At 44.9% G+C, this 18,552-nt stretch overlaps 1 protein-coding gene across 8 annotated transcripts in view; it reads left to right on the top strand.

The window, feature by feature from the left end:
• The first annotated feature begins 6,566 nt into the window (after positions 1-6,566).
• LOC142374838 (protein NLRC3-like) overlaps positions 6,567-18,552 on the top strand; it is a 44,079-nt gene continuing 32,093 nt past the window's right edge. Inside the window, exons 1-9 of one of the 8 annotated variants that reach the window (XM_075458673.1) lie at positions 6,572-6,639; positions 6,804-6,868; positions 13,242-13,403; positions 13,616-13,732; positions 13,993-14,289; positions 15,560-15,650; positions 15,736-15,906; positions 16,062-16,140; positions 16,398-16,602. In XM_075458673.1, coding sequence (XP_075314788.1) covers positions 15,574-15,650; positions 15,736-15,906; positions 16,062-16,140; positions 16,398-16,602 — 532 coding nt within the window. In that variant the 5' untranslated portion in view covers positions 6,572-6,639; positions 6,804-6,868; positions 13,242-13,403; ... (1 more) ...; positions 13,993-14,289; positions 15,560-15,573. Of the gene's footprint in view, positions 6,640-6,803; positions 6,869-13,057; positions 13,404-13,615; positions 13,733-13,809; positions 14,290-15,559; positions 15,651-15,735; positions 15,907-16,061; positions 16,141-16,397; positions 16,603-18,552 lie in introns of those variants that run through there. The other 7 variants (XM_075458672.1, XM_075458674.1, XM_075458678.1 and 4 more) reach the window with 7 other exon arrangements.

Below are 18,552 nucleotides of genomic sequence, written 5' to 3'. Positions count from 1 at the left end.
CCCTTTAAGAGGCGAACTGTCCCTTTAAAGAGGCGAACTGGCCCTTTAAGAGGCGAACTGTCCCTTTAAGGAGGCGAACTGTCCCTTTAAAGAGGAGAACTGTCCCTTTAAGAGGCGAACTGTCCCTTTAAGGAGGCGAACTGGCCCTTTAAAGAGGGGAACTGTCCCTTTAAAGAGGCGAACTGTCCCTTTAAAGAGGCAAACTGTCCCTTTAAAAGGCGAACTGTCCCTTTAAAGAGGGGAACTGTCCCTTTAAAGAGGAGAACTGTCCTTTAAAGAGGCGAACTGTCCCTTTAAGAGGCGAAATGTCCCTTTAAAGAGGAGAACCGTCCCTTTAAAGAGGCAAACTGTCCCTTTAAGAGGCGAACTGTCACTTTAAAGAGGAGAACTGTCCCTTTAAAGAGGCGAACTGTCCCTTTAAGAGGCGAACTGTCCCTTTAAGGAGGCGAACTGTCCCTTTAAAGAGGCGAACTGTCCCTTTAAAGAGGAGAACTGTCCCTTTAAGGCGGCGAACTGTCCCTTTAAGAGGCGAACTGTCCCTTTAAGGAGGCGAACTGTCCCTTTAAAGAGGCGAACTGTCCCTTTAAAGAGGAGAACTGTCCCTTTAAAGAGGCGAACTGTCCCTTTAAGAGGTGAACTGTCCCTTTAAGGCGGCGAACTGTCCCTTTAAGAGGCGAACTGTCCCTTTAAGGAGGCGAACTGTCCCTTTAAAGAGGCGAACTGTCCCTTTAAAGAGGAGAACTGTCCCTTTAAAGAGGCGAACTGTCCCTTTAAGAGGCGAACTGTCCCTTTAAGGAGGCGAACTGTCCCTTTAAAGAGGCGAACTGTCCCTTTAAAGAGGCGAACTGTCCCTTTAAAGAGGAGAACTGTCCCTTTAAAGAGGCGAACTGGCCCTTTAAAGAGGAGAACTGTCCCTTTAAAGAGGAGAACTGTCCCTTTAAAGAGGCGAACTGTCCCTTTAAGAGGCGAACTGTCCCTTTAAGGAGGCGAACTGTCCCTTTAAAGAGGCGAACTGTCCCTTTAAGAGGCGAACTGTCCCTTTAAGGAGGCGAACTGTCCCTTTAAAGAGGCGAACTGTCCCTTTAAAGAGGAGAACTGTCCCTTTAAGGCGGCGAACTGTCCCTTTAAGAGGCGAACTGTCCCTTTAAAGAGGAGAACTGTCCCTTTAAAGAGGAGAACTGTCCCTTTAAAGAGGCGAACTGTCCCTTTAAGAGGCGAACTGTCCCTTTAAGGCGGCGAACTGTCCCTTTAAAAGGCGAACTGTCCCTTTAAAGAGGCGAACTGTCCCTTTAAAGAGGCGAACTGTCCCTTTAAAGAGGAGAACTGTCCCTTTAAAGAGGCGAACTGTCCCTTTAAGAGGCGAACTGTCCCTTTAAGGCGGCGAACTGTCCCTTTAAGAGGCGAACTGTCCCTTTAAAGAGGCGAACTGTCCCTTTAAAGAGGCGAACTGTCCCTTTAAAGAGGAGAACTGTCCCTTTAAGAGGCGAACTGTCCCTTTAAAGAGGCGAACTGTCCCTTTAAAGAGGCGAACTGTCCCTTTAAGGAGGCGAACTGTCCCTTTAAAGAGGCGAACTGTCCCTTTAAAGAGGCGAACTGTCCCTTTAAAGAGGCGAACTGTCCCTTTAAAGAGGCGAACTGTCCCTTTAAGAGGTGAACTGTCCCTTTAAGGCGGCGAACTGTCCCTTTAAGAGGCGAACTATCCCTTTAAGAGGTGAACTGTCCCTTTAAAGAGGGGAACTGTCCCTTTAAAGAGGAGAACTGTCCCTTTAAAGAGGCGAACTGTCCCTTTAAGAGGCGAACTGTCCCTTTAAGGAGGCGAACTGTCCCTTTAAAGAGGCGAACTGTCCCTTTAAAGAGGCGAACTGTCCCTTTAAAGAGGAGAACTGTCCCTTTAAAGAGGCGAACTGGCCCTTTAAAGAGGAGAACTGTCCCTTTAAAGAGGAGAACTGTCCCTTTAAAGAGGCGAACTGTCCCTTTAAGAGGCGAACTGTCCCTTTAAGGAGGCGAACTGTCCCTTTAAGAGGCGAACTATCCCTTTAAGAGGTGAACTGTCCCTTTAAAGAGGGGAACTGTCCCTTTAAAGAGGCGAACTGTCCCTTTAAAGAGGCAAACTGTCCCTTTAAGAGGCGAACTGTCCCTTTAAAGAGGGGAACTGTCCCTTTAAAGAGGAGAACTGTCCTTTAAAGAGGCGAACTGTCCCTTTAAGAGGCGAAATGTCCCTTTAAAGAGGAGAACCGTCCCTTTAAAGAGGCAAACTGTCCCTTTAAGAGGCGAACTGTCCCTTTAAAGAGGAGAACTGTCCCTTTAAAGAGGCGAACTGTCCCTTTAAGAGGCGAACTGTCCCTTTAAGGAGGCGAACTGTCCCTTTAAAGAGGCGAACTGTCCCTTTAAAGAGGAGAACTGTCCCTTTAAGGCGGCGAACTGTCCCTTTAAGAGGCGAACTGTCCCTTTAAGGAGGCGAACTGTCCCTTTAAAGAGGCGAACTGTCCCTTTAAAGAGGAGAACTGTCCCTTTAAAGAGGCGAACTGTCCCTTTAAGAGGTGAACTGTCCCTTTAAGGCGGCGAACTGTCCCTTTAAGAGGCGAACTGTCCCTTTAAGGAGGCGAACTGTCCCTTTAAAGAGGCGAACTGTCCCTTTAAAGAGGAGAACTGTCCCTTTAAAGAGGCGAACTGTCCCTTTAAGAGGCGAACTGTCCCTTTAAGGAGGCGAACTGTCCCTTTAAAGAGGCGAACTGTCCCTTTAAAGAGGCGAACTGTCCCTTTAAAGAGGAGAACTGTCCCTTTAAAGAGGCGAACTGGCCCTTTAAAGAGGAGAACTGTCCCTTTAAAGAGGAGAACTGTCCCTTTAAAGAGGCGAACTGTCCCTTTAAGAGGCGAACTGTCCCTTTAAGGAGGCGAACTGTCCCTTTAAAGAGGAGAACTGTCCCTTTAAGGAGGCGAACTGTCCCTTTAAGGAGGCGAACTGGCCCTTTAAAGAGGAGAACTGTCCCTTTAAGAGGCGAACTGTCCCTTTAAGGAGGCGAACTGGCCCTTTAAAGAGGAGAACTGTCCCTTTAAAGAGGAGAACTGTCCCTTTAAAGAGGAGAACTGTCCCTTTAAAGAGGCGAACTGTCCCTTTAAAGAGGCGAACTGTCCCTTTAAAGAGGAGAACTGGCCCTTTAAAGAGGCGAACTGTCCCTTTAAAGAGGCGAACTGTCCCTTTAAGAGGCGAACTGTCCCTTTAAGGAGGCGAACTGTCCCTTTAAAGAGGCGAACTGTCCCTTTAAAGAGGAGAACTGGCCCTTTAAAGAGGCGAACTGGCCCTTTAAAGAGGAGAACTGTCCCTTTAAAGAGGAGAACTGTCCCTTTAAAGAGGCGAACTGTCCCTTTAAGAGGCGAACTGTCCCTTTAAGGAGGCGAACTGTCCCTTTAAAGAGGAGAACTGTCCCTTTAAGAGGCGAACTGTCCCTTTAAGGAGGCGAACTGGCCCTTTAAAGAGGAGAACTGTCCCTTTAAAGAGGAGAACTGTCCCTTTAAGAGGCGAACTGTCCCTTTAAGGAGGCGAACTGTCCCTTTAAAGAGGAGAACTGTCCCTTTAAAGAGGCGAACTGTCCCTTTAAGAGGCGAACTGTCCCTTTAAGAGGCGAACTGTCCCTTTAAGAGGCGAACTGTCCCTTTAAAGAGGCGAACTGTCCCTTTAAGAGGCGAACTGTCCCTTTAAGAGGCGAACTGTCCCTTTAAGGAGGCGAACTGTCCCTTTAAAGAGGCGAACTGTCCCTTTAAGAGGCGAACTGTCCCTTTAAAGAGGAGAACTGTCCCTTTAAAGAGGCGAACTGTCCCTTTAAGAGGCGAACTGTCCCTTTAAGAGGCGAACTGTCCCTTTAAAGAGGCGAACTGTCCCTTTAAGAGGCGAACTGTCCCTTTAAGAGGCGAACTGTCCCTTTAAAGAGGCGAACTGTCCCTTTAAGAGGCGAACTGTCCCTTTAAGAGGCGAACTGTCCCTTTAAGCAGGGGCCACGTCTGGCACTGCAGGGTCTGAGTCCCTGGCGGCGTAGTTACTGCCGGCAGCCTTTGGAGCTTTGGTCCCAGCTCTGCAGGTCTTTCACTCGGCCCCCCCGGGCGGTTCTGGGAGTGTTGCTCACCGTTCTTCTGATCGTTCTGACCCCACGGCTCAGATCTTGCGTGGCCACGGCTCAGATCTCGCGTGGCCACGGCTCAGATCTCGCGTGGCCACGGCTCAGATCTCGCGTGGCCACGGCTCAGATCTCGCGTGGCCACGGCTCAGATCTTGCGTGGAGCCCCTGATTGGGCGAGATGAGCAGCGGTCTCGTAGGTCTTCCATGTTGTGATTATCGCTCCCACAGCAGATTTCTTCTCACCGAGCTGCTTGCCTGGTGCAGGTCTATCATTCTGTTCCTGGTGTCCTGGGACAGCTCTTTGGTCCTCACCACAGTGGAACTTGGACTGTTTGAGGGTGTGGGCGGGTGTCCTTTATACTGCTAACCAGTTCAAACAGGTGCCAGTGATCCAGGTTATGAGTGGAGGACAGAGGAGCCTCTAATGGAAGAAGTTACAGGTCTGTGACAGCCAGAAATCTGACCAAATACTCATTTTCCACCCTTATTTGCAAATAAATTCTATAAAAATCAGACGATGTGATTTTCAGAATCTTTTTCTCTCATTTTGTCTCTCATGGTTCAGGCTCTCATCTTTTTAAGTGGGAGAACTTGCACAATTGCTGACTAAATACTTTTCCCCCCACTGTATGTATAGCCTATTTATTTATATACATTTATATATATTTATTTATTTATGTATCTATATTTATATTTTCTATCTTTTTCTCTATGTATTCTTGCACATTGTAAGGGTGCACATCAGTATGGACCCTTTGTATTCTGCCAGCTGTAACACATGTACAGGTAAAAACTCTTATTGCTACTTTGTGTACTACAATAGTTCACAAATACTTCAGTACTGCTGTCCTGGCTTTGAATCATCAGCACTTTTTTAATGATAATCATCGTATGACCGTTGGCTTTCTATTTATTGGTCAAACTGATGCTAATTGTTGTGAATATCTTCCAATCATTGAAGTTCGTTTGTTTCTGAGCTTTAATGATCTCGGCTTCATGGTAACTGGCAGCTCAGGTGAGATGCAGAGTTTAAGGTAACTGGCAGCTCAGGTGAGATGCAGAGTTTAAGGTAACTGGCAGCTCAGGTGAGACGCAGAGTTTAAGGTAACTGGCAGCTCAGGTGAGACGCAGAGTTTAAGGTAACTGGCAGCTCAGGTGAGATGCAGAGTTTAAGGTAACTGGCAGCTCAGGTGAGATGCAGAGTTTAAGGTAACTGGCAGCTCAGGTGAGACGCAGAGTTTAAGGTAACTGGCAGCTCAGGTGAGATGCAGAGTTTAAGGTAACTGGCAGCTCAGGTGAGACGCAGAGTTTAAGGTAACTGGCAGCTCAGGTGAGACGCAGAGTTTAAGGTAACTGGCAGCTCAGGTGAGACGCAGAGTTTAAGGTAACTGGCAGCTCAGGTGAGACGCAGAGTTTAAGGTAACTGGCAGCTCAGGTGAGATGCAGAGTTTAAGGTAACTGGCAGCTCAGGTGAGATGCAGAGTTTAAGGTTTGGTGCTGCTTCTTCCTGACTGCTGCGCATCAACACAAAGAGTTAACCCTTTAGATACCAGTGTGTGTGAGGTGAACACCAGTTTCTGTTAAAAACACACACGAAACTGCTGTATTTTCAATGTATGCAGTGCAAAGTGAAATGTTCTCTGGGGGATGATTAGGTCTGGGATATGTTATTGATGAGCTACAACATCAGTTTTACAGCTTTTTAGTTTTTCTGCAGCGGCAGATCACAGAAACGTCCCCCATCAGGGAGTTAACATCTGAACTGACCTCAAACTCTCTCTGTGATAAAGTTTTGATATTTTGAAGTGAGAAAAAGTCTTAAATCAGAACATAAGATGAGATAGAACATAAGATTATACTTTATGTTTTATCAGCTCTGACTATGTTTAAATCCAGGCTGAAAACAGTTCTATTTAGCTGTGCATAAGACACCTGAAAGTATTTTATCTGCACTCTTAGCTTTTAAATTAATTAATTAATGATTATTTATTTATTTATTTATTTATTTATTTATTTATTTATTTATTTATTTATTTATTTTCATTTATTTATTTATTTATTTATTTATTTATTTTTAGTTATTTATTTATTTATTTATTTATTTATTTTCATTTATTTATTTATTTATTTTTAGTTATTTATTATTCATTTTTTAATGATTTTATTGCCTTCTTGTGATTTTATGTAGCTGTAAAGCATTTTGAATGGCCTTGTATAGAATTGTGCTCTATAAATAAAATTGTCTTGCCTATTTTCCAGTAATTATGTGATAAATAGCTTCTGTTCTATGATGCGTAAACAGATGGTGTGCCAGCTCTTTTGGGTGTGGAGACGAAGGGATTACATCATGAGGCCTGTTCCACCGGTTGGACCAGTTCTGACGGCTCTCAGATGCTCAGAGATGTTAAACTCTCAGTTATGAGGCTGTGACGTCAAACTGATGAGGGAAGCCAGCAGCTTTCCTCTCCAAAGGTTCCCCGAACACAAACAGGTGGAGTCTGGCAGCCTGGAGCCGGTTCACCAGGTAAGAACCCCAAATGTTCTGTTTTAACTCGCAGTTTCCTTTTAATGTAAGTTATGTTACAGCTTGGAGAAGGATTTATATGCATTATTGTTCATGAAACAGCAGTTTGAATGCAACTTAAACCGGAGAAAGATATCCAGCATGAAAGCTCGCTTCTTTTTCAGTTTGGACGCCTTTCCTCCTTTTCACTCCTGTCGTCTGAGATGTTAAAGATGAAGTACGAGTTAATGTAAGAAGGTCTTAACATTGTGTTTACTCTCTTTGTCCTACGGGTCAGAAATGCCCCGCCCTACCAAAGCCCCAAAATAAAGCAACTTAACTGAATTTTAAATCCAAAATTTATTTTGTATGATGAAACCACCTGTTATTGATCTAGTCAACTCAACTCAACACATTTTTTATCATGTAGTTTTTGTTACACAATACAAAAAGACAATCACCAGTTTTCAGGATTACACTTTTTTTATTTACTGTCAGTTGGACCAACAGTTTTCTTGTTTTCTCAGTTTTCTTTTACATAATAAAGGTTTATTATTGCTATTATATAAATGTGAAGTAATTACTTCTGAATTAATTATATTGAAAGGGGAAAAAACAGTGAACTTTTTTCTGCTGTTTAAATGTTTTTATAATTCACGGGTCAAAAATGACCCATAAGACAATCTTTGTACCCTAGTGGTGTACAGCCCACATGGAAACATAAACAAAAATAAAGTCTGACTTTTTCTAATGATGGGGTCCCTTTAGGAAAAGTCATAAAAGATAGTTTAAGGTGTTTTTTCTGCAGCTAAACTGTCACGCCCAGGGACTCGTTTTTAGTTTCCATGTTTAGGTTATGCTTTTGTTTTTCAGTCCATGTTTAGTTTTTAGTCATGCCTTAGTTTCCCTGCACTCAGTTTATTAGCTCACTCAGTTCACCTGCGTTATTCGCCACCAGCTGCACCTTGCCACTAATCACTGTCCCTGTTTAGTTTCTGCCTCCCCTGTCAGTTGGCCGGATCTTTGTTGTATGTCATGTTTGCCATCCATGCACGATTCCTGCTCACTCCATGTTCCTAGATTACACTAAGCTAAGTATTTATTTATTCCGTGTCATGTCCTTTTGTTTGTTTTGTTTATAGATACGTTTTTCTCCGGCTCGGCCGCGTTTTTCGTTGATACTTTGTTTTTTGTTTAATAAATCTACCTTGTTTTTGAAAGTCCGCATCCGTGTCCTTCCCTACACCACAACCTGACATAAACATATGGTGGCTCGCTTTTTACCCGCAGGAACACAGGAGGGGTAAAGTAAGAAGGTTTTCACTCGATGAGTTTACACCCGTTTAGACCAAACCATCTAAAGTCGCAGTAAAATCTGATCCAACTGACAGAAATGGGTTTTTACTCATAAACAGAATAAAGATGATCTGCTGCTGGTTTAATCAGCTGCTGGTTTAATCCGCTGCTGGTTTAATCCGCTGCTGGTTTAATCAGCTGCTGGTTTAATCTGCTGCTGGTTTAATCTGCTGCTGGTTTAATCTGCTGCTGGTTTAATCAGCTGCTGGTTTAATCCGCTGCTGGTTTAATCAGCTGCTGGTTTAATCCGCTGCTGGTTTAATCCGCTGCTGGTTTAATCCGCTGCTGGTTTAATCAGCTGCTGGTTTAATCTGCTGCTGGTTTAATACGTTTAATCTGCTGCTGGTTTAATCAGCTGCTGGTTTAATCTGCTGCTGGTTTAATCTGCTGCTGGTTTAATCTGCTGCTGGTTTAATCTGCTGCTGGTTTAATCCGCTGCTGGTTTAATCCGCTGCTGGTTTAATCCGCTGCTGGTTTAATCAGCTGCTGGTTTAATCCGCTGCTGGTTTAATCCGCTGCTGGTTTAATCAGCTGCTGGTTTAATCTGCTGCTGGTTTAATCCGCTGCTGGTTTAATGAGCTGCTGGTTTAATCTGTTGCTGGTTTAATCCGCTGCTGGTTTAATCTGCTGCTGGTTTAATCTGCTGCTGGTTTAATCTGCTGCTGGTTTAATCTGCTGCTGGTTTAATCTGCTGCTGGTTTAATCTGCTGCTGGTTTAATCCGCTGCTGGTTTAATGAGCTGCTGGTTTAATCAGCTGCTGGTTTAATCCGCTGCTGGTTTAATCTGCTGCTGGTTTAATCCGCTGCTGGTTTAATCCGCTGCTGGTTTAATCTGCTGCTGGTTTAATCCGCTGCTGGTTTAATCTGCTGCTGGTTTAATCTGCTGCTGGTTTAATCTGCTGCTGGTTTAATCCGCTGCTGGTTTAATCTGCTGCTGGTTTAATCCGCTGCTGGTTTAATCTGCTGCTGGTTTAATCTGCTGCTGGTTTAATCAGCTGCTGGTTTAATCAGCTGCTGGTTTAATCAGCTGCTGGTTTAATCAGCTGCTGGTTTAATCCGCTGCTGATTTAATCAGCTGCTGGTTTAATCTGCTGCTGGTTTAATCAGCTGCTGGTTTAATCTGCTGCTGGTTTAATCTGCTGCTGGTTTAATCAGCTGCTGGTTTAATCTGCTGCTGGTTTAATCAGCTGCTGGTTTAATCCGCTGCTGATTTAATCTGCTGCTGGTTTAATCTGCTGCTGGTTTAATCTGCTGCTGGTTTAATCTGCTGCTGGTTTAATCCGCTGCTGGTTTAATCAGCTGCTGGTTTAATCTGCTGCTGGTTTAATGAGCTGCTGGTTTAATCTGCTGCTGGTTTAATCTGCTGCTGGTTTAATGAGCTGCTGGTTTAATGAGCTGCTGGTTTAATGAGCTGCTGGTTTAATCAGCTGCTGGTTTAATCTGCTGCTGGTTTAATCTGCTGCTGGTTTAATCTGCTGCTGGTTTAATCTGCTGCTGGTTTAATCCGCTGCTGGTTTAATCCGCTGCTGGTTTAATATGCTGCTGGTTTAATCTGCTGCTGGTTTAATCTGCTGCTGGTTTAATCCGCTGCTGGTTTAATCCGCTGCTGGTTTAATCCGCTGCTGGTTTAATCTGCTGCTGGTTTAATGAGCTGCTGGTTTAATCCGCTGCTGGTTTAATGAGCTGCTGGTTTAATCAGCTGCTGGTTTAATCAGCTGCTGGTTTAATCCGCTGCTGGTTTAATCCGCTGCTGGTTTAATCCGCTGCTGGTTTAATCTGCTGCTGGTTTAATCCGCTGCTGGTTTAATCTGCTGCTGGTTTAATCAGCTGCTGGTTTAATCCGCTGCTGGTTTAATCCGCTGCTGGTTTAATCTGCTGCTGGTTTAATCTGCTGCTGGTTTAATCTGCTGCTGGTTTAATGAGCTGCTGGTTTAATCCGCTGCTGGTTTAATCAGCTGCTGGTTTAATCTGCTGCTGGTTTAATCTGCTGCTGGTTTAATCTGTTGCTGGTTTAATCTGCTGCTGGTTTAATCTGCTGCTGGTTTAATCTGCTGCTGGTTTAATCTGCTGCTGGTTTAATCCGCTGCTGGTTTAATCCGCTGCTGGTTTAATCAGCTGCTGGTTTAATCCGCTGCTGGTTTAATCTGCTGCTGGTTTAATCAGCTGCTGGTTTAATCTGCTGCTGGTTTAATCTGCTGCTGGTTTAATCTGCTGCTGGTTTAATACGTTTAATCTGCTGCTGGTTTAATCTGCTGCTGGTTTAATCTGCTGCTGGTTTAATACGTTTAATCTGCTGCTGGTTTAATCTGCTGCTGGTTTAATCTGCTGCTGGTTTAATCTGCTGCTGGTTTAATCCGCTGCTGGTTTAATCCGCTGCTGGTTTAATCCGCTGCTGGTTTAATCTGCTGCTGGTTTAATCTGCTGCTGGTTTAATCTGCTGCTGGTTTAATGAGCTGCTGGTTTAATCCGCTGCTGGTTTAATCAGCTGCTGGTTTAATCTGCTGCTGGTTTAATCCGCTGCTGGTTTAATCAGCTGCTGGTTTAATCTGCTGCTGGTTTAATCCGCTGCTGGTTTAATCAGCTGCTGGTTTAATCTGCTGCTGGTTTAATCCGCTGCTGGTTTAATCAGCTGCTGGTTTAATCCGCTGCTGGTTTAATCAGCTGCTGGTTTAATCTGCTGCTGGTTTAATCAGCTGCTGGTTTAATCTGCTGCTGGTTTAATCCGCTGCTGGTTTAATCAGCTGCTGGTTTAATCTGCTGCTGGTTTAATCTGCTGCTGGTTTAATCTGCTGCTGGTTTAATCTGCTGCTGGTTTAATCTGCTGCTGGTTTAATCCGCTGCTGGTATAATCAGCTGCTGGTTTAATCTGCTGCTGGTTTAATCTGCTGCTGGTTTAATCCGCTGCTGGTTTAATCTGCTGCTGGTTTAATCAGCTGCTGGTTTAATCTGCTGCTGGTTTAATGAGCTGCTGGTTTAATCTGCTGCTGGTTTAATCCGCTGCTGGTTTAATCCGCTGCTGGTTTAATCTGCTGCTGGTTTAATCTGCTGCTGGTTTAATCTGCTGCTGGTTTAATCAGCTGCTGGTTTAATCTGTTGCTGGTTTAATCTGCTGCTGGTTTAATCCGCTGCTGGTTTAATCTGCTGCTGGTTTAATCTGCTGCTGGTTTAATCTGCTGCTGGTTTAATCCGCTGCTGGTTTAATCCGCTGCTGGTTTAATCCGCTGCTGGTTTAATCAGCTGCTGGTTTAATCAGCTGCTGGTTTAATCTGCTGCTGGTTTAATCTGCTGCTGGTTTAATCAGCTGCTGGTTTAATCTGCTGCTGGTTTAATCAGCTGCTGGTTTAATCAGCTGCTGGTTTAATCTGCTGCTGGTTTAATCTGCTGCTGGTTTAATCTGCTGCTGGTTTAATCTGCTGCTGGTTTAATCTGCTGCTGGTTTAATCAGCTGCTGGTTTAATCTGCTGCTGGTTTAATCTGTTGCTGGTTTAATCAGCTGCTGGTTTAATCTGCTGCTGGTTTAATCAGCTGCTGGTTTAATCAGCTGCTGGTTTAATCAGCTGCTGGTTTAATCCGCTGCTGGTTTAATCTGCTGCTGGTTTAATCCGCTGCTGGTTTAATCCGCTGCTGGTTTAATCCGCTGCTGGTTTAATCAGCTGCTGGTTTAATCCGCTGCTGGTTTAATCCGCTGCTGGTTTAATCAGCTGCTGGTTTAATCAGCTGCTGGTTTAATCAGCTGCTGGTTTAATCTGCTGCTGGTTTAATCCGCTGCTGGTTTAATCAGCTGCTGGTTTAATCTGCTGCTGGTTTAATCTGCTGCTGGTTTAATCTGCTGCTGGTTTAATCCGCTGCTGGTTTAATCAGCTGCTGGTTTAATCAGCTGCTGGTTTAATCAGCTGCTGGTTTAATCCGCTGCTGGTTTAATCCGCTGCTGGTTTAATCAGCTGCTGGTTTAATCTGCTGCTGGTTTAATCTGCTGCTGGTTTAATCTGCTGCTGGTTTAATCTGCTGCTGGTTTAATCCGCTGCTGGTTTAATCAGCTGCTGGTTTAATCTGCTGCTGGTTTAATCAGCTGCTGGTTTAATCAGCTGCTGGTTTAATCTGCTGCTGGTTTAATCCGCTGCTGGTTTAATCTGCTGCTGGTTTAATCAGCTGCTGGTTTAATCTGCTGCTGGTTTAATGAGCTGCTGGTTTAATCCGCTGCTGGTTTAATCTGCTGCTGGTTTAATCCGCTGCTGGTTTAATCAGCTGCTGGTTTAATCAGCTGCTGGTTTAATCCGCTGCTGGTATAATCAGCTGCTGGTTTAATCTGCTGCTGGTTTAATCAGCTGCTGGTTTAATCTGCTGCTGGTTTAATCCGCTGCTGGTTTAATCCGCTGCTGGTTTAATCTGCTGCTGGTTTAATCTGCTGCTGGTTTAATCTGCTGCTGGTTTAATCTGCTGCTGGTTTAATCCGCTGCTGGTATAATCAGCTGCTGGTTTAATCTGCTGCTGGTTTAATCTGCTGCTGGTTTAATCTGCTGCTGGTATAATCAGCTGCTGGTTTAATCTGCTGCTGGTTTAATCTGCTGCTGGTTTAATCCGCTGCTGGTTTAATCTGCTGCTGGTTTAATCTGTTGCTGGTTTAATCTGCTGCTGGTTTAATCTGCTGCTGGTTTAATCAGCTGCTGGTTTAATCCGCTGCTGGTTTAATCCGCTGCTGGTTTAATCCGCTGCTGGTTTAATCTGCTGCTGGTTTAATCTGCTGCTGGTTTAATCTGTTGCTGGTTTAATCTGCTGCTGGTTTAATCTGCTGCTGGTTTAATCTGCTGCTGGTTTAATCCGCTGCTGGTTTAATCCGCTGCTGGTTTAATCCGCTGCTGGTTTAATCAGCTGCTGGTTTAATCCGCTGCTGGTTTAATCCGCTGCTGGTTTAATCTGCTGCTGGTTTAATCAGTTGCTGGTTTAATCCGCTGCTGGTTTAATCCGCTGCTGGTTTAATCTGCTGCTGGTTTAATTTGCTGCTGGTTTAATCCGCTGCTGGTTTTCCTGGTTTCCCTTCATCTTAGTTCAGTCCATGAGTCCATTCCACACTTTCCCCAGACTCTCAAAACAAAACTCAAAATAAGGAAATGGTGCAGTTGTGACATGTAGACAGTTTAAAACACGTCGAAGGAAGAGGAGTAAAAGAATAGAATAGAATAGAATAGAGGAGTATAAGGCCCGCTGTCATCAGAGGAGCCGGCTGGCTGCACCTGTGGTGAGGCTTTTCCTTTCTAATCTGTCTGCAGATAAAACATAAAACTCATTTACAAAGTACGAGGCGGTGAAAAAGTGAGGGAAACGCAGACGGTGGCACCACGAGGTGAAGAAAGATGCCCCAGGGCGGCGATGTGGGGCAAAGATGGTACAGAAGTAATTAAATTGGGTTCAGATCAGAGACTTTTGACTCGGTGAGTTGGACAGGAAGGACGTGGAGCTTTAGATAGATAGATAGATAGATAAATACTTTATTCATCCCTATTTGGGAAATGATTGTGTTGCAGCAGTGTACAGTATAAAATATGTAAACAATTAAAGTAAAAACAAGCAAATATAATAAAAATAGTGAATAAACATTAGCTTATACAAATCTACAGTTTATTTTTTTGTTATTGTTTTTCAGGAGAGACTTCAGCCGGAGGGGAGGTGTTGTAGGTGCTGGCTGCTGGTAGGAAGGATTTCCTGCATCGGTTCCTGTGACAGCGGAGCTGTTTATTACCTTTATTACCTTTGTCTTAAAGTAAGAACACATCAGGCCTTCTGTCTGACAAGGTAGTTTTTTACATGTGGAACTTGATGAAGAAATGGATGGGAAATTCCTGCATAATAATGCAGGAATTTCCCATCCATTTCCATCTTTTTGGCACAGAACAAAGTTTCCAAAGTAGGTGAAATTGGGGAAGTGCAATGACCGTAAAATGCAAAATGAAAGTAATGTAAATGTAATGTAACTGAAGTAGTTTGGAGGACGGAGTCAGAACGAGTTAACGGGACTTTCAGGAGTTGGAGCCATGATCCTGTCCAGGTTAAAGGATGATGGCTCATCAATGGTGGGTGAAAAACTGCAGAAGAAGAAGCAGTGATGGGAGCAGTGACTCCAAGCTTCAGCAACATGAGGAAAAAGGAACACAATAAGCTGAAATATATATATATAAAAGGCTAAAAGAAGAAGTGGAGGCAACATTGGTGGCAGAAGTGGTCGGAGGACTCGGGCGGTGACCCCAAACTGGGAGAGTGGCTCCAACAGATCCCAGGAACACCACGCTGAAGTTGGCATCCGATTCACGACTTAAAGGGGTGGGCATAAAGGGCCATTTCACTGCCTTTTTTGCATTCTGATCACCCTGAACTGGGTCCTGTATGGAAACTACATTAGTTAGACTGTCTAACAATTATTTTCAAAAAATTAACCCTTTAAATATATATATTTTTTTATTTTACCTTTATTTTACCAGGAAAATAGACCCGATGAGATTAAAAATCTCTTTTACAAGGGCGTCCTGGCCAAGTGGCAGCACAAGTTACAAAATTAAAACTTCCGTTGCATTAAAATAACAAATCAAGTGAAACAATTACAGACAAGGGACTCGGTCTCAAGTGTTCTCATCCTGGAATTAAAATCCCTCAAAGGAATCAGTCATGCTTTTGTAAATTGTTCCATGAGGTAGGAGCAGAAAAAGCAAAGGCCCTTTTTCCCTGTTCTGTACGAAAACAGGGGACAGAGAGTAGCAAATGGTCATTGGAACGCAGACCATAAGAGCCAATGTTCCTTACTGTGATTAGGCTGCAGATGGAGGGTGGCAGCAGTCCGAGTATTGCCTCGTATATAAAAGTGTAGCAGTGAGTGAGTCTCCTGGTAGCCGGTGCAGGCCATTGTACTCTGGCATGTAGTTCAGTGATGGGTTAGAGGCCTACAGTTAGTGATGAACCTCAGGGCAGCATGATACACAGAGTCAATCTTACTCAGGCATTGAACTGAAGCGTTCATATACAGGAGGTCTGCATAGTCTAACATGGATACAAAAGTTGCAGAGACAAGGCGCTTCTTAACATCAAAGGAAAAGCAGAATTTATTTCTAAATAAAAAACCTACTTTTAGTTTAAGTTTCTTTACAAGGTTTTCAATGTGGGCTTTGAATGTCAGCGTGTCATCAAGCAAGATGCCAAGATAGAAATACCAGTGTATATGAGGTAAACACCAATTTCTGTTAAAACACACACACAAAAACTGCTGTAGTTTCAGTGTATGCAGTGCAAAGTGAAATATTCTCTGGGGGATTATTAGGTCTGGGATTTGTCATTGATAACATGGTCTGGAAGCTGACCTGGAGCCGGTTCAACAGCAGAAGAAGAAGAGATTTCCAGTGGAAATCTACATGTAAAATCACCTAAAACACATGTTTTATTAATTATGGACGAGGAAATCTATTGGAAATAACATTTCGCATCGCTGAGTGTTTTTAGCTTAATTCTGGACTGTGTTTGAGTGAAAACAATTAACAGTTTTAAGAAGATTTCTGAATATTTCTGACTGTAACTAATCTGTGATTGAAATGTTGATCTGAAGCTGTGGATTCTGCTATGGATCAGACTGAGGGGGTCCAGCCCTCTGAAACCTCTCTGTGGGGGGAACATGAGGCCCAGCACAAAGCCCAGAGGTGAGATGAAGATCTCCAGCTGTTCGTCACTCTTCATGTCAGACCAAACCGTCGTTATTTACACTCACAGCTCTGTGTGTTCAAGAACAAAGCAGCAGAGACCAGACTGTCCTGGACCTGGATCTGAACCCGGATCTGAACCTGGATCTGAACCTGGATCTGAACCTGGATCTGAACCCAGCTGTGTATCTGACATCAGTTATTCATCAAAGGAACAGCAGATTTTATTTAAAAGTCACACTTCTTCTGAAATGGAGTAAGTTTATGTTTGCAAAGTTTTAAATTGTTAAATATCGAACATAAATATCTCAAATACAGTCGGTGCGTAATTATTTCATGTTGAATCAGTATTTCTCTGCACTCAGGGAGCCCAAACATCATATATTCTTGTATTATTGAATGTTTTCCCAGAGCTGACCAGCAGAACTCGGAGCTTCTCAGCGGTCCGTCGGTCCAGCAGCATCCAGCCGAGCTGGACTCCATAATTAAGGTGAGAACAACGTTAAACTCTTTGGTGTCACACAGTCAGCGACCAGCTCGCTGGATCCACTGGGATGGAAGTAATACATTTTATTCGTCTTTATTTTATTTATTTAGTAATAAATTGTATTATTTAATTAAATTTATTACTTCCACTGGGATGGAAGTAATGAATTCCTTACAGTCCTACAGCAGACAGAACTACTGAATACTGAAAACCTTGTTGAGTCGACTTTAAACGAGAGGAAACTGTGTTTCTTGTTCCAGCTGCTGCAGGAAAACATCGTCAGTTTTGTCCAAAATGAGCTGAAGAGGATCCATCAGGTTCTGAGTTCAGATGCCCCAGAAAGCTCAGAGAGCCAGAAAGAGGAGGACGAAGAGCAGAGGAGCAGCAGAGAGGCTTTGGTGAAGATCTCGGTGAACTTCCTGAGGAGGATGAAGCAGGAGCAGCTGGCTGACCGTCTGCAGAGCAGTAAGAGGCTTTAAAAAGAAAGAGAATATCACTGAAACATCCTGATGAGATCTGTGGAGAGTCAGACTCTGCCTGTAACCGGTGTGCAGAACCGAGCTCAGAGAAACAGAAAATAACAACTAAAAATGGAACAGATGAAGCCATGAATGCAGGTTTACAGATGAGAATGTTCTAGTTATTGATAAACCAACAACTCCTGGAAGTTGGAGCTCACCGATCTTCCCAAACACAAAAGGCCTTAGATTTGTAGAGGCTTATTTCCAAAATCTACCTGCATCTCCCAATCACAAGCATCCTCCAAGCTGCCGTGCCTCCTTATCGTCTCATTAACTTTCTCCCCCTCTTGAACAAATTGAATTGCCCCTCTCTTCACCTTAGACCCCCCGTAGGCCACTTAACTCTAGCTTCCTGCTCTATATTTCTCTCTCTTAACTGGCCTGTTCACCTCAGTATCAGCTGCATCCCTTCTTAGAACCTCCTCCTCCCCCTCCGTAGCTGTGTTATGATATCCTTCGGACTGTGGTTTTCTACGGGGGTTAGGGTTAGAGAATAGGTCCGTGCCCCAGAGAAAAGGTCCGTGCCCTAGACAATAGGTCTGTGCCCTAGAGAATAGGTCCGTGCCCCAGAGAATAGGTCCGTAACCCAGAGAATAGGTCCGTGCCCCAGAGAATAGGTCCGTGCCCCAGAGAATAGGTCTGTGCCCCAGATAATAGGTCTGTGCCCCAGAGAATAGGTCTGTGCCCCAGAGAATAGGTCCGTGCCCCGGAGAATAGGTCCGTGCCCCAGATAATAGGTCTGTGCCCCAGAGAATAGGTCTGTGCCCCAGAGAATAGGTCTGTGCCCCAGAGAATAGGTCTGTGCCCCAGAGAATAGGTCTGTGCCCCAGAAAATAGGTCCGTGCCCCAGAGAATAGGTCCGTGCCCCAGAGAATAGGTCCGTGCCCCGGAGAATAGGTCCGTGCCCCGGAGAATAGGTCCGTGCCCCGGAGAATAGGTCCGTGCCCAAGAGAATAGTCCATGCCCTAGAGAATAGGTCCGTGCCCCAGAGAATAGGAATAGGTCCGTGCCCCAGAGAATAGGTCCGTGCCCCAGAGAATAGGTCCGTGCCCTAGAGAATAGGGCCATGCCCCAGAGAATAGGTCCGTGCCCTAGAAAATAGGTCCGTGCCCCAGAGAATAGATCCGTGCCCTAGAGAATAGGTCCATGCCCCAGAGAATAGTCCGTGCCCCAGAGAATAGGTCCGTGCCCCAGAGAATAGGTCCGTGCCCTAGAGAATAGGTCCATGCCCCAGAAAATAGATCCGTGCCCTAGAGAATAGGTCCATGCCCCAGAGAATAGTCCGTGCCCCAGAGAATAGGTCCGTGCCCCAGAGAATAGGTCCGTGCCCTAGAGAATAGGTCCATGCCCCAGAGAATAGATCCGTGCCCTAGAGAATAGGTCCATGCCCCAGAGAATAGTCCGTGCCCCAGAGAATAGGTCCGTGCCCCAGAGAATAGGTCCGTGCCCCAGAGAATAGTCCGTGCCCCAGAGAATAGGTCCGTGCCCCAGAGAATAGGTCTGTGCCCCAGAGAATAGGTCCGTGCCCTAGAGAATAGGTCCGTGCCCTAGAGAATAGGTCCGTGCCCTAGAGAATAGGTCTGTGCCCCAGAGAATAGGTCCGTGCCCCAGAGAATAGGTCCGTGCCCCAGAGAATAGTCCGTGCCCTAGAGAATAGGTCCGTGCCCCAGAGAATAGGAATAGGTCCGTGCCCCAGAGAATAGGTCCATGCCCCAGAGAATAGTCCGTGCCCTAGAGAATAGGTCCGTGCCCCAGAGAATAGGAATAGGTCCGTGCCCCAGAGAATAGGTCTGTGCCCTAGAGAATAGGTCCGTGCCCTAGAGAATAGGTCTGTGCCCCAGAGAATAGGTCCGTGCCCCGGAGAATAGGTCCGTGCCCCGGAGAATAGGTCCGT

The sequence above is a fragment of the Odontesthes bonariensis genome, chromosome 24, assembly GCF_027942865.1.
Source record: "Odontesthes bonariensis isolate fOdoBon6 chromosome 24, fOdoBon6.hap1, whole genome shotgun sequence".
In the NCBI taxonomy this organism is placed as follows: domain Eukaryota; kingdom Metazoa; phylum Chordata; class Actinopteri; order Atheriniformes; family Atherinopsidae; genus Odontesthes; species Odontesthes bonariensis.
Note: the sequence above shows the minus strand (reverse complement) of the source record. Positions and strands in the feature narration are given on the sequence as shown.